This window comes from Crinia signifera, chromosome 2 (genome assembly GCF_055691185.1).
Source record: "Crinia signifera chromosome 2, ASM5569118v1, whole genome shotgun sequence".
In the NCBI taxonomy this organism is placed as follows: Eukaryota; Metazoa; Chordata; class Amphibia; order Anura; family Myobatrachidae; genus Crinia; species Crinia signifera.
In genome coordinates this window covers 19,949,642-19,964,914 of record NC_139218.1, presented here as the reverse complement: position 1 = coordinate 19,964,914, position 15,273 = coordinate 19,949,642, and the positions used below count along the sequence as shown (strand labels likewise).

Here is a 15,273-nt window from a genome sequence, read left to right as displayed (position 1 = left end):
CTCGCAAATGTAATAGGGTGTGATTTTTGGTAAATGTTACCAAAAATCGCAAAAAAAATAGACCAGGTTCTGACAGGCGAATTTGACAGAACCATGCACAGATCATTGAGATCTGTGCATGGTCCTGTTAATAAAAATGTGTAAAAGTGTTTTTATAAAAAAAAAACGGCGTAGGGTCCCCCCTCCTAAGCATAACCAGCCCCGGGCTCATTGAGCCGGACCTGGTTCCAAAAATACGGGGGGACAAAAAGCATAGGGGTCCCCCGTATTTCTGAAACCAGCCCCGGACTCTTGGACCGGTCCTGGTTCCAAAAATACGGGGGACAAAAAATCTGGGGGTCCCCCGTATTTTGAAACCAGCACCGGGCTCCAACAGCCCACGGTGTCATGCCACAGCCGGGGGACACTTTTTATACAAGGTCCCCCGGCCAAAACATGAGCACCGTGGCTGGTCAGCCTTGGACGGGGTACCTGGAGTGGGGACCCCCCCAATAAAGGGGTCCCCCCCCCCAGGCTTCACCCGTCCAGGGCTGAAGCCCGGGGCTGTCACCGGCGTCCGTGGCCAGTGGACGCCGGCCTGATAGGGTTAAATCGATCATACATATCATTACATTGCTTTATACCGGAGAACTACAAGTGCCAGCAGACCTCCCCCGCATGCTGGGACTTGGAGAACCACAAGTCCCAGCATGCGGGGCATTAATGGGCCCGCTGGGACTTGTAGTCCACCTGTAAAAAGAATGTTTATAAAAAAAACACACAGAGAGAAGTAAAAGTTTATTACACACACACACCTCACTTTTACACCAGCGTTACTTACCATTCCTGGATCCAGCGCTGGTCTGGCTGCTTCACAGCCGGCTCCCCCCGCACTGACAGGCAGCGGGGAGAACCGGCTTTCTCCGTTGCCTCTAACAGCTTCTGTAGCGCTGTTCCAGCGCTACAGAGGCTGAGAGCGCGATTGGCCGATACGTCTCCATGGAGACGCATAGCTCAGTCCTGATTGGCTGAGCTATGCGTCTCCATGGAGACGCATAGCTCAGCCAATCGCGCTCTCAGCCTCTGTAGCACTCGGACAGCGCTACAGAAGCTGTTAGAGGCAACGGAGGAAGCCGGTTCTCCCCGCTGCCTGTCAGTGCGGGGGGAGCCGGCTGTGAATTCGCGGCAAAAAACGCGATTTTTAAAGGTGCGATTTCTGGCGAGTTTGGAACTCGTCCAAAAATCACACCCTATTACATTTCGCCCCAGAGATGCTTTGGAATGTTCCTCTGAGCTCTATATGCACTGTAAAACCAAGATATGATTTCTGGGATAGGCAGTGGTGCAAGTAGAATTTTTTTCTTGGTGGTACTGATAGCCTCCACCAAAAATGGGCGTGGCCATGTGTCATGAGGGGGGCGTAGTCACACAAAGCTAGAGAAGTGACTAAATGACAATAGTGGCGTGGCATCAGGAGACAGGGAATGAGAAACAGGGAATGGCTGGGGTGGGTTGGCTCTTGCTTGGGGGAGAGCCGGGCAGCTTGTGCTTACAATTGTGGAGCCTGCTCTTCATGCTGTCGGTGCCGCTGATGCCTGTCAGTGTGACAGGCTAAATCAGCAGTAGCCGGTAGCTGCATACAGCACCAATCATAACGCTGGGTGGGCGTGCTGCAGATGCATTATATTTAGACTTAAAATAAAAATAGAATTGACAGTGGGTCAGGGGGTAAGTGGTACTGCGTACCTGCAACATATTTCTTACAGGTACTCCGTACCACACAGTACCCCCTTACTTGCAACACTGGTATAGGTAAGAAAAGCATTTATGCTGAAAAAAGGCTTTTAACGCAATATAGAGACCCAATTCTACTGTGCGCTGTTAATAATATTTATGTTATATTATGTAGACATATCCTGCATCCTGATTACTCACAAACTATGGTTGTCTTTGTTGCAGGTGGTGTAGGAATTACCTGCTGGCTTGTGGTCTGCAACAAAGTTGTAGCCATTTTGTTGTACCCTATAAGCTGAGAAGAACAGAGTCCTGACAAGACAACATTCCTGCAAGCCGCAACCTATTCATTCATGTGCGTAATATATTGTTAATATGCCCTCCGAAACCCTAGGATATATTTATTATTTTCTGTTCATTATATATCTGTGTTTAAATCATGTCAGAGCATCTAATCAATTCATCATGTATATTATTCTTTTTCTTTTCCCATCTGAAATAAAGCAGTGAATGGCGAATGTAGCCAACTCTACTGATGCGTCTTACTGACCTCTCCGACCACTCCATGTTATTAAGCTCAGTACAAGTTACTGCAGCTGGAGTTCCTGCCCGTTTTGTTAAAATCACAAGTCGACAGTAATTATAGACACCATAATGTTGACACGTATTATATGTTGACAGATAAAGGGGCGAGATATACGAAGCCTTGAAAAGTGATAAAATGGAGTGATAACCCACCAGCCAATCAGCTTCTTACTGTCATTTTTCAAACACAGCTCGTGACATGAGAGTTACAAACAGATTGGCTGGCTGTTTATCATTCTCCATTTGATTACTTTTCAAGCTTAGTACATCTGGCCCAAAATGTTCATAATGTTGATATATTGACACTGAGAATGAATCAACGTGTTCAAAATGTTGTCTGGTACATTACCCAGACAGCCAATTTTATGCCCTAACCATAAAAATTCTATTGGCGTCATTGTAACTGTCGATATTCTAACAATCGACATTGTGACTTTTACCCTTTTGACTGTCAATAAATTGACTCATCTCATTGAATAGTGTGTGGTTCTATCTTCTGAGAGTAAATGGTTCTAATATAACATTTATCAAGGCATTCTACAGGCCTATTTAGGGGATGCGGTCCCTGGGTCGACAATGTCTGGGTCAACAGTCACTACAGTAGGTCGACCACTAATGGTCGGCAGTGACTAGGTCGACACCTTGAAGCAGTCGACATACCATATGTCGGCATTGACATATGGTCGACATGGGCAAGTTCGATCCAATGAAAAATGCACTAAGGGCTGAAGAGTAATTAGTGGACATGAAACATTTTGGCACACAGATATCCCCTAACTAATACATGTTGTACCCACCAGCCTGACCCTGGAATCCACCACTGCTACCTCCATATTACAATCTCACAATCTGTGCCCAGTGTCATCTGTGTCTATGGTCTATGGGCCTTTCACACCGTACCTCGGACCTGGGATGTTGCTTGGTTGCGGCTGTAACAACACGGATCGAGGTTCGGTGTAAAAGCACCAAACCCTATAACCCGGGTCAAGCAACCCGGCAATTCGACCCAGGTTTTAAGAAAGGGTTAAATCTGGGTCGCCCATTATACAGGTTAAATAATACAGGTATAAAGTAAATGCATTGCATGTTTGCGATCTGAAAGGGGTATAAAGGCTCATACACACAGGGAGATTTTGTCTAGCCTACATGCTTGGCTAAGTAGACTAGGGAAATCACCCTTGAGCTTCCCGGTGGCTAGATTGCCCATACGCAAATAGCGATGTGTGTATAGGCGACCTGTGCTGCTAACCAGTGTTCTCTAAGTTAGAACACTGGCAATTTGACTAGATCTTCACTACATGTAGTCAAGATCTAGTCAGGTGATGGCGAAAAAGGGGAATTTGCATCGCTATGGGGTATCCATGCTTCATTTCTAAGACAGAATGCTTAGAAAATGAGCTATTGTTGCCACGTGTGTATGCCCCTTGTGTGTATACCGATTGTGATCCTGATTTTGCACCAAGATCAAACTTAAAAGGAAAGTGATCTCTTCGCTCTTCTGGTCTGAAGAGTTATGTAAAAAGGACTCGAGTTTGGGAGAGTGGAGGCCTCCTTGGTTTTTATGATGCCTACCATGTGCATTATGTCAGGGTGTATGAAGACCTGTTCCTCATAGTCTGAAGGCACCCCCCTCAAGACCAGCGAGTGATTCCTGGATGACATCGGAGATCTGACTTACCAAGTTTTACACGTTAAGTGTTTTTGCATCTAAAGATGCTAGTTTTAGACGGAAGGTGTCATGCACCACATTCTCTGAACATGCCCACACCAAAGGGTGTAAAATAAAAAAATATTAATGCTTTTTTTTCTGAGGACTAGTTACAAGAATAATTGCCAGGGAAGGAGGCAGCAGAATATTTGTAGCAAACTCTTTGTCAGACCGTAACATGTGGGCACTCAATGTCAGTGTCAATGTCCCTGACCGGTTTCAGGAAAAGGGGCTTTCTAGCAATGTAGCATCCCCAGAAAAGCCAATAAAATAAAAATGAAAATAAAACAGAAATTTGCTCTTTATTTGGTGTCAGATGTAACCAAATCCCATGTATAAAATCCAGATATCCAGTGATTAGCTGCTGAAGGAGCAACTTTGTCATCTACAAATTTGCGTTGCCCACATAGAGGCTGCCACCACAGGTGGAACTTAAGTATGGTAAACTGGATGGCAACTGCAAATCATAATGGTTCGGCGGTGAGCTTACATGGTAGACCCAGTGCATTACATAGTGCTTACCTACTGTGCGCGATCAGGAGACACCTCCACCTAGAACCTCTGAGTGTTTACTAGTTATATTGGACCTTGGAAAATTCTTCTCCAACAGCTAGAAAGCTTGGAATGAGTTTGTTACCAGCATTGGGCTGGTCCAAAATACAATTGTTTTTCTTCTTCAATGAAAATAATTGAGTGCCCCATCTGCCTTCAGGAATCTCCACTAATGTGTCCTCTCAGCTCCTTCAACTCTTGTTAATGGGCCAAATTCATGTTAGCACTTAGGGCCTTATTCTAGTTCACTCTTTCTGACAAAATCCTTCTTAGATGGACAAAACCATGTTCACTGCAGGTGGGGCAGATGTTACTTGTGCAGAGAGAATTAGATTTGGGTGGGGTTTTACTTCAAAGTGAGATCTATATTGCAGTGTAAGAATAAAGCAGACCGTATTTACCCTGCACAGAAACTAAATAACTCACCCAAATCTAATTCTCTGCACATTTTACATCTGCCCCCCTGCAGTGCACATGGTTTTCTGCATCTAAGAAGGATTTTGTCAGAGTGAACTAGAATAAGGCCCTTAGTGTCCAATGTGCATGCAATGGAACGATTACCAGAAGACTTTGATGGAGAAGTAATTGACAGGAAGTGCCCTTTTGGAGGTGTTAACAGTGAGTGGTTGAAAATACGCAGACATGTCCTGTCCATTTTTGGGGCTGTGTTTGCAGGCTCGTACATGCTAAAACATGGCACCATCATCGCTACTCATGCAGTCTGTGTAGCCGTGGGACACCTCTGAGCAGCCTGCAATTCCATCATCACATCCTTTAGAGCAGGGCTTGTCCTCAAGATCTACCAACAGTTTATGTTTTTCCGACAGCCTGTGGATCTGTAGTAGGAATGAATGCAGCTGTGCACCAGCTAGGGGATCTGGAAAACATGGGCCGTTGGTAGATGTCCCTGCTCTAGACCTTATTTGCATCAGCCCATTGCAGCTTGGCTACTTGCCATCAGTAGAGCAACCTATACATTACCTGTAATTGCTTATACTTGCAGCTTGCACAGTGTGAAAAGAAGAAAAACATACAGGATCTGTGTAGTCACCGGTCAACCCTTAGATCTTATGTTCCCCAACTTTTCCATGTTTTGAAAACAATTCTCAGTAAACCTCTTTCTGTAGTGATGCCTCCAGCCTTTCCCTTCTGAAAGTAAGAAATACTGTAGCCTTTCTTAAAAGACAGAAACCAGGGGGACACAGGCTGTATCCAGAGTTGCTAGATACATTTTTTTTAGCTACAGCTGACATAGCTAGCAACAGTTTTTGTCCCCCTTGCGCACTTCTTAAGTGCCTTCAGGTACAATGAGGTGACAGATATGTTGAGAAATATGTTTAGAAAGAAATCAACATAGGACCCAGCAGGTATGAACCTATTAAAAGACTCCAGTGTGCACCACAACTTCTTTACAGTTAAAGACCTAAACTGATCTCTACATTACTCCATGCCTGATCATATTGTAAATGGAGAACAAAGAAAAGAAGAATGAGCTGAAATTGCTCATTAACAGATCAACTAAACTTAAGGGTTATTACAGCCACCCAGCGAGATCAGCATAGAGAGACCAGCCAATAAAGCCAGAGGAAAAGGTCTAAGCTCTAGACTTTGGTCCACCACCTGTGTAAGTAACAGTGGCTTCCCCTTCACACCACTCATTAACTGTCGAACAAAAGTAGTGCCCTGTCTGTCCTATAAGGTAACAGGATACCTTGCAGACCCATTTTGGAAGCTTGGATTATTTATAAAAGGAAGAAATGGAGATACGTACGGTTTCAGGGAGTACTTATAGTTCGAGTTGGGCCACATTTTATGGGTGGATATTATGGTTTTGCTTGAACAGACATTGGTATCTCACTATCATGTAGGTGCAAGAAAGAAGTTAAACTAATGTTGTTCAAGAAAGCAGACTGCAAAGTAGCATTAGTATATGTATAGCTGTCATGAATCCAATTTCTCTTTCAATGGTCCTGGTGACACAGCTCAACACTGGGATGTAGGAGGGTCCGAAGGAGCCAGGCACCTATCCTAAAGCTTTAGAGGGTAGGCTCCTCCCCTACTGCATCCCTGGACTCTCCAGTTCGTGTTAGGTGCCCACTGGAGTGGGTGCTATTCTAAAGGGCTGCGGGAGCAGCCGAAGAAATAGAGTAGTTAGGGAATTTTTATTGTTTTATTAACTTTCACCCTAGCTAGGTAGGCACAGTGTGAGGATTCTCATAGTGAATCCTCACACTGCTAGCGCAGCAGGAGCTGACAGAATCGCGTCCTGTCAGCTCACTGTGCACAGGGGAGACGCTGTCTGGCCTCCCTGTGCAGCGCTTTTAGCCTCTTTTAAGAGGCTGCCTGGGCTCCGGAGCATCCTGAAACCGGCTCCACGTTTAGGTGGGGATCATGGGGGACAGGCGCTCCGTGATGGCGGCGGCCATTTTATGCGGAGCTTACACGCTGAGCTCCTGATTGAGAGGACAGCAGCGCTGTGACAGGCATGTTCCAAGTGGTCCCCATTCGAGGGGGAGACACTGGAACTAGGAAATCCTACCTAAGGAGCGGCTGGCTGGGGGTGGTTGGCGCCAAAAGGTCACGGACCCCGCAGCAGCAGGGACTTTTGGTCTCTTTCTTCACTGTGACTTTGGCGCCTTTCAGAACGCTTGCAGCGGAGCTGAGCTGGCTAATTGATCCTGGCAGAGTGACTTGGATTTCCTGGGCATCGCTTCCCCGCAGTTGAAACCAACAGACAGCTAAGTGACTGGGTGCATTGCCTCTGTATAAACGCTTGTACATTGTTTGCACTGTGTATACTGCTAGTTATACATTTATCGCTTACATCATGTCTGAGCATCAGGCTGTGGTTTTGGGGGAGGGAGCCCTTAGTGCACTGAGCGCGTGCAATGTTTGCACACAAAAGTTTGTCCCTGAGCAGATGGCCAAGGGGGGCTTATGTATTACTTGCGCTGATGTGAGACCCATGGGCAGTGAACCCCATAGGGCTGAGCAGAGTGAACCTGCGTGGGCCAGTGCCCTAGGCAGGTCAGTAAACGCTTTGGTGCAGCTTCTAGACAGGCAGAGTGATGTGTTGGTAGAATCACAGAGACCTATGCCATCATCTCAGCAGTCTTCTGGCTCCTTACCTCTTACCCAGGCAGATCCTGCGCTTATTCAGGTGATGCAGGATACTGCAAAGGGGATCAACAGGTTCAGTGAAATACTGGACAAAATGGATGATGTGGCAGGGACCCCTAAAAGGTCTTATGCTATGCCTACTGTGGTAGATGAGGAGGAGGGAGCGTATACTGACACCCCCTGGGAGGGTGATGATTTTGAAGAGACCTCTGCTGCTGGTATAGAGGATCTTATTGTAGCTGTGAAACAGGCTTTAAAACTGTCTGTGGAGGATAAGACTCCTGTTAAAGGTGTTTTCAAGCGACAGCGGAAGGAGGCTGTTACTTTTCCTTCAGATGAGGGGTTGCAGGAATTATTGGAAGGGGCTTGGAAAACCCCGGATAAGAGGCTACAGATGCCTAAGAGATTCCTTAGTCTGTACCCCATGCCAGAGTCTCATGCTGAACTCTGGGAAAAGGTGCCTGTTGTGGATGCTTCAGTGGCACGTTTATCCAAAGCTACGGTATTGCCTGTACAGGGCGGTGCTGCTTTTAAAGATTCTGTGGATAAAAAGCTGGAGGGAAACCTCAAGGCTATTTTTGAAGGGGTGGGGTTTACCCTACGCCCCCTTATTGCTTCAGCCTGGGTCTCTAAGGCCATGATAGAGTGGGCTGGTGAATTATGCACCATGCTGCAAGCTGACCCTGGTGCTTTGCTTATAGCAGAGAAGATTAAGGCTGCTGCAGAATATGCGGTGGAAGCAGAGGAGGAAGCTCTTAAAATGGCGACCAGAGTGTCCACAGTCTCTATTAATGCCAGGAGAGTGCTCTGGCTTAAGGCCTGGGAAGCGGACAATGAGTCCAAGAAGGCCCTAGAAATGTTAGCTTTCAAGGGAAAGTTGCTTTTTGGTTCTGAGCTAGAGGAAATTATAAAGCAAGCCACGGGCGGCAAGAGTACATTTCTGCCGGCCCCCTCAGCAAAGCAGACATCCAGATTCGCTGCTTTTAGGCCGTCCTTTCGGCCCTCCCCTAGAGGTGGTGCGTCCTTTCGAGGACAGTCTTTCAGGGGAAAGTTTCAGACCTCTAGGGGCAAAACTCAAAGGTCCAAGTTTGGCTCCTTCCATAAGAAGCCTGCCTCCAAAGGAGAGGACAAACCCTCCGCATGACTGTCAGGGGATAGGCCCGACAGTGATAAAGGTGGGGGGGCGTCTCACACATTTCAGGGACGCATGGGCTTCTCTAGACCAGGATTCCTGGGTCTTAGAGATCATTACCCAGGGTTACAAAATCCCTTTCAGAGGGTTGCCTCCGAAGAGGTTCATCCCCACACCCGTGCCAAAACAGGCGCTCCTTCGCACAGCTCTTATGAGAGCGGCTCATTCCCTTTTGGAAAAAGGGGTGGTTATTCCGGTTCCCAGGACAGAGTGGAGGAAAGGCTTTTACTCCACGCTGTTCCTGGTGCCCAAACCGGACGGGTCTTTCAGACCAATACTAAACTTGAAATCCTTAAATGTCCATCTATGGGTAGACCATTCCAAAATGGAGTCTTTAACTCCTGAGTCTGGACCAGGGAGAATTTTTGGCGTCCATGGATGTCCAGGACGCATATCTGCACGTTCCCATTCACCCGGAACATCAGACCCTGTTGAGGTTTGCTATAGGAGACCTGCATTTACAATTCCGGGCGTTACCCTTTGGGCTAGCGACCGCGCCAAGGGTATTCACAAAGATAATGTCAGTGATGGCGGCGGTGCTGAGGCTCAGAGGAATCACAGTAATACCCTATTTGGACGATCTCCTGTTCAAAGCAGGGTCAGCAGCCATGCTTCAAAGTCACTTGGCAGAGGCCATCAGTTTTTTGCAGGCTCACGGCTGGATTTTAAATTTACAAAAATCTCAGTTGGTACCATCACAGAGGCTTCAATTCTTGGGAGTCATACTGGATACCCATCTCCATCTGGTTTTTCTCCCGGAGGTAAAGGCCAGGGATCTGGTCACTCTAGTGCAGGAGATTCTCAGAGCTCAGAGCTTGTCAGTATGGAGGTGCCTCAAGCTCCTGGGGAAAATGGTGGCATCATTCGAGACGCTTCAATTTGCCAGGTTCCACTCTCGGGTGTTCCAATGGAACATTTTGTCAGCCTGGTCAGGAAACACTCTGACCATGAAGGCGGAGATGATAGTGCTGTCTTCGGACACTCGAGACTCCTTGAAATGGTGGACAGAAGTAGATTCCCTTCAGTGGGGTCGGTCATTACAGACCTGGGACTGGTTGGTAGTAACTACCGACGCCAGTCTCAGGGGCTGGGGGGCAGTAGTCCTGGATCTCAGGCTGCAGGGCCTGTGGACGGCAAAGGAATCAGTGTTACCAATCAACATCTTGGAGCTGAGAGCTGTCTGGAAAGTGATTTCCTTGGCGAGAGACAGGTTACGGAACCTCCCTTTGAGGATTCAGACCGACAATGCCACAGCTGTGGCGTATCTGAATCACCAGGGAGGTACACGCAGCAGATTGGCCATGTGGGAGGTGTCCAGAATCTTCCTATGGGCGGAACAGAATGTTCCTGCTGTATCGGCTATATTCATTCCAGGAGTGGAGAATATAGAAGCAGACTTCCTGAGCAGGGAGGAGCTCAAGGAAGGAGAATGGAGCTTACACCCTCAGGTGTTTCACCAGATCACTTTGATGTGGGGAACTCCGGATGTGGACCTGATGGCATCCAGGTTCAACCATCAGGTGCCCAGGTTTTATGCCAGAATGAGAGATCCGCTAGCAGAGGCAGTGGATGCCATGACGACTCAGTGGCAGGGAGATCTTCTTTATACATTCCCTCCAGTTCCAATGTTAGCGAGACTTTTGAAGAGGATACAGGACCAGAAGGTTACGGTGATCCTTGTGGCCCCGGATTGGCCAAGGAGGTCCTGGTACTCGAGGCTTCAGAGGTTGTCTGTGGACTCATGGCGTCTACCTCTGAGACCAGATCTGCTAAGACAAGGCCCATTCAATCACCTGGATTCCGATCGATTGATTTTGACGGCCTGGCTATTGAAGCCGCCATTTTGAAAAGGAAAGGGTTTTCTGACGCAGTAGTGCAGACTATGATAAAAGCCAGGAAAGCTGTTTCGTCGGCAAATTATTATAGAGTCTGGAAGACTTACATTAGATGGTGTGAGAGGCGAAAAGCTCACACATCTCACTTCAAGTTATCAAGAATGTTGGAATTCTTACAAGATGGGTTTTCATCGGGCTTAAGCCTTCAATCATTGAAGGTGCAGATTTCGGCCTTATCCATCTATTTCCAAAAAAGAGTAGCCATTTTGCCGGAGATTCAAACTTTTTTACAAGGGGTATCCAGACTGAAACCCCCTTACAAGCAACCAGTAGCGCCTTGGGATCTGTCACTGGTTTTGGATTGCCTTCAGAAGGCACCTTTTGAACCTTTAAGGTCGGCTGACTTTAAGTTTCTCACGTGGAAACTAGTGTTTTTGTTAGCAGTAGCATCTGCTAAAAGAGTGTCAGAGTTGGGAGCCTTGTCATGCAAATCTCCCTTCTTAATTTTTCATGATGACAGGGCTGTTCTGAGAACAGTGCCTCAATTTTTACCGAAGGTAGTCTCTGCCTTCCATTTAAATCAGGAGATAGTTCTACCTGTGTTTCAACCCCCAGAGGGTTCCAAGAAAAGGGACAAGTTGAAGACTTTGGATGTTGTGCGTGCCTTACGCATATATGTGGATGAGTGAAGAGTGTCAGAAAGACTGACACATTGTTGGTACTGTATGACGTACACAAAATTGGTTGGCCTGCTTCTAAGCAGACTATTGCTAGGTGGTTGCGATCTGTGATAGCTTTTGCATACACCAAAGTGGGTAGGCCTGTACCGGCCAGAATTAATGCGCATACCACCAGGTCAGTTGCCACCTCTTGGGCGGTTCGACATGGGGCCACAGCTGAGCAGGTTTGCAGAGCTGCCACTTGGTCATCTGTTCACACATTTGCCAAATTCTATAGATTCCATGAGTTCGCGTCGGAGGACGCATCATTCGGGCGAGCAGTGCTGAGAGCTGCAGACCTGAGCGTACCCTCCCAAAGGACCGGCTCTGGAACATCCCAGTGTTGAGCTGTGTCACCAGGACCATTGAAAGAGAAAAAGGGATTTTTGTAAGAACTTACCGTTCGAATCCCTTTCTCTGATATGGTCCTGGTGACACAGCGATCCCTCCCTTACGCTCAGTAAGTATGCCAGAAGTTTCATGATGTTCATGTTAAAATGGTTAAAAGTTAACAGTTTCTGTTATAAAATGTGCATATAATATGTGCAGGCGTTTGTACTGAGTTAATGTATTCCAGTGGCTTTGAAAGATTGAACTGAAGAGTCCAGGGATGCAGTAGGGGAGGAGCCTACCCTCTAAAGCTTTAGGATAGGTGCCTGGCTCCTTCGGACCCTCCTACATCCCAGTGTTGAGCTGTGTCACCAGGACCATATCAGAGAAAGGGATTCGAATGGTAAGTTCTTACAAAAATCCCTTTTTCTTGAAGATGGGCAGTGTAGCTATTACCACTAATATTGGGAGAATTAGCACCACCATTGGATCTACTGTACTTTGTTGAAGCTTAACAAGATCAATCCTAGCCCTCCTTACCATTACAAATACATGTGTGACTGGCCCTTCCGAGCCCCAGAGTGTCACTCCTGGTCAATAAAATAGGAAGACATTGCAGAGGATAAAGCATGGATCTTCAAACTGTGGCCCTCCAGATGTTGTGAAACTACATGTTCCAACAAGCATTGCCACATTTTTTCCTTTAACAGCATGACAAAACCATCAGGGCATGCTGGAACATGTAGTTCCACAACATCTGGAGGGCCACAGTTTGAAGACCCATGGGATAAAGGGAGTAAAATCATCTTTACCAAGTTTGCTCAGCCTAAATACAAGAAGTTATGGTTCCGCCTGTTCCTCGCTTTTTAGTATAGGCTGCAAATGTTCACGCAAGTGCAATGAGTTGACCATTGGGCGTCTTTTCATTTCTCGACGGCGGCTTTACTTGCTAACATTGGCAGTTCCACAGCCTAGAAAATTCCAGCTACAAATACAAATTAGGCCCAAAAGTCTCACACCTCAAAATGAAAACTGATGTTTGCACTGCTCCACTCAACCTTGTACTTAAGTGTTCTTAGCAAAGAACGCTCTTTTTCCATCCACTTCCTATTGCACCTGCACTATTGCAGAAAAGTAAGTGCTTGTGTCCAAATCGAGGAGCGCCTTCACCACCAAGGAGGTGTTGCCAAGCACCTTACAGGTACAATGAAAGCAAGTCCGTCCCGTCCCGTCCCCCCCCCCCCCACTACCCATTTAATTCCCATTTCCGTAAAACAGTTCTCGAAAAGTCGGACATAGAGCTGTTTTTTTGGGTGAGTTGAGTTCAATATTGAAAAATCAACAAGGACACTATTACAGCACATATTTAACAAATCAACATTTTTAAATATATTTCTAACCTTAAAAGTATATTGTTCTTTCAAAATAGTACTGTACATGCCATATTTGGACATTTTTCCTCAGCTAATGCATCTTCTTAACATAAGGAATGCCATAGAATGCACAAACATCTTCTGCTGATTAAAATGATGGGTCTGATTTCAACTCTGCCCTGCTCCATTGGAAACCCGCCTTTGAAATGAATGTATACGCTGTGTGAACGGATGTTACGGCTACACATCCATTTGCATCCGAGCAAAAATGTTCAAAACCATCGTAACAGGATCACCATCGATTGATTTTTACACTACAACTCATCGTAGCCCAGGACTGACTCGGCGGCTGCAATGAATACAGGCATATCCGGCCTGCTACTGGCATCACACACCCTCCCCTAACAAGCTTTTGCATGCCAGCATTTTCCCTGACACTCCCAGTGATTTTCCGGCCCTGCGCTTTTCTTGCCACTCCCAAAGAACAGTTGGTGTCCACCCCTACATGCCTACGCACTGTCAATCACCTTACCAACAGCCAGTGAACAGAAATAGTTGCAGGAGTCCATTGCACCATGGCCTCACGCATGAGTACTGCGAACCGTACACATGTGCAGTCTATCGATAATCGGACGCTGTTCAAATTCCCAGCCAGGCGATCACGTATAAACCATTTCTCCTAGGGGCCTATTTACAGTTCAGTATGGAGATCTTCTGTCTTGCTGTGGGGCAGCTGAGTGATATCCCTATAATACCGGTGATACTCCGTTGTATTGGGTGTTTTCTCCCTCTAAAGCTGGCCATAAACTACTACAATCTCTCGCCAACTGATGCCCCGGAAGGTGATCACATGCATATCATCGCATGCGGTCCTTTACATGTGATGGATCGCATGCAACCCCTGTTCCCTGGTGCCGGGAGGGAGGCCGGTCCGACCTACGACTCAGGTCCGATGCACACTGGGCCGTGCATCAGACCTGAGGGATGCCACACCTGATTTGGCCTGATTTCTCCACCCGTTCCCGACTGAGAAATGAAATTGGCCCAAAGCGTGGTAATGTATGGGGGCCTTTAGGTATATACCCATAAATCTGGTAACTGACCTGCCAGATCCAGCAGCCGGCGTGCCAGAAGATGTGGATTATAAGGTGGACAATGTGAAGGTCTACAGTCATGTCAACAGTGAACAGGTTGATATACACTAGTCATGGCCAAAAGGTCAACACAAGCAGTAGGTCAACATGGCAATGGTCGACACAGGAAATGGTCAACGTGTGTTAGATTTTTTTGTGTGTCTTTTTTGACATCTGTCGGCCTGGTCCCCCAACTAGTGCATACCCCTGCATGGCGAGCGAGCACTTTACCATTCTCAATTGCAAAGGAGATTGGGGAGAGCTGTGCCAGTCGCACAGAAATCACAAACTTATTATGCAGGTGGACCCTCTTTGTGCACTATTAGTATTCAATATTTCGATATGCGAGGGTGTGCTACCATAGACACCGAATGAATATATTGGGGAGGACAGAGAAAGGGTGTCTGGTTGGTGCACCAAAAGAGAATTTAATAATAAAACATGACTTTTATTGGTTTCATTAAAATAGTTGCGAAGATATAAAAAAACACGAAAAACACATAGGACAACATTGAGTGATTTAAAAAGGATATAATATATCCTCACCTAGTGGGACCCCACTTCACACTGTCCCTGAATAATTTTATAAAACACGGTGGTTGAAATTTAAGAGTGGAAAAGTTATGTCTGGTATTGACAGTTTTACAGTGTGTATGCTTATCCAGGATGATGAAACTATTATCAGATACAATGTATATATTCCTGGGGCTCACTATGCAGTACTGATAAGCACCTGAACACGGGTGTGATCCCGTTTCAGCGCTAACGCTGGCTGGCTGGAGCCGCTAGTTCCACAGCCTGTGTGCTGACCGCAGAGCTGTGTCTGAGGTGTGCCGCCGTGCACTACCTCGCTCTTGCGTGTCAGATCAGACAGGAGTGTACATGGCTCTTGCGCTAGAGTCCGTGTCACTGTACTACAGGGAACCGTGTGCTACGGATACTCTGTGTCGCCACCAGCCTAAACAGATCAAAATACAATCATATGGGGGGAAGGGAAGTGGGGTTTAACACAC

General features: G+C 46.7%; 1 protein-coding gene across 1 annotated transcript in view; it reads left to right on the top strand.

Annotated features, from left to right (window-relative positions):
* The window catches only part of GET1 (guided entry of tail-anchored proteins factor 1), a 101,309-nt gene extending 98,534 nt beyond the window's left edge, over positions 1 to 2,775 (top strand). The window contains exon 5 of the mRNA XM_083171689.1: positions 1,939 to 2,775. Coding sequence (XP_083027815.1) covers positions 1,939 to 2,012 — 74 coding nt within the window. The 3' untranslated portion in view covers positions 2,013 to 2,775. The remainder of the gene's footprint in view (positions 1 to 1,938) is intronic.
* The last annotated feature ends 12,498 nt before the right edge of the window (positions 2,776 to 15,273 follow it).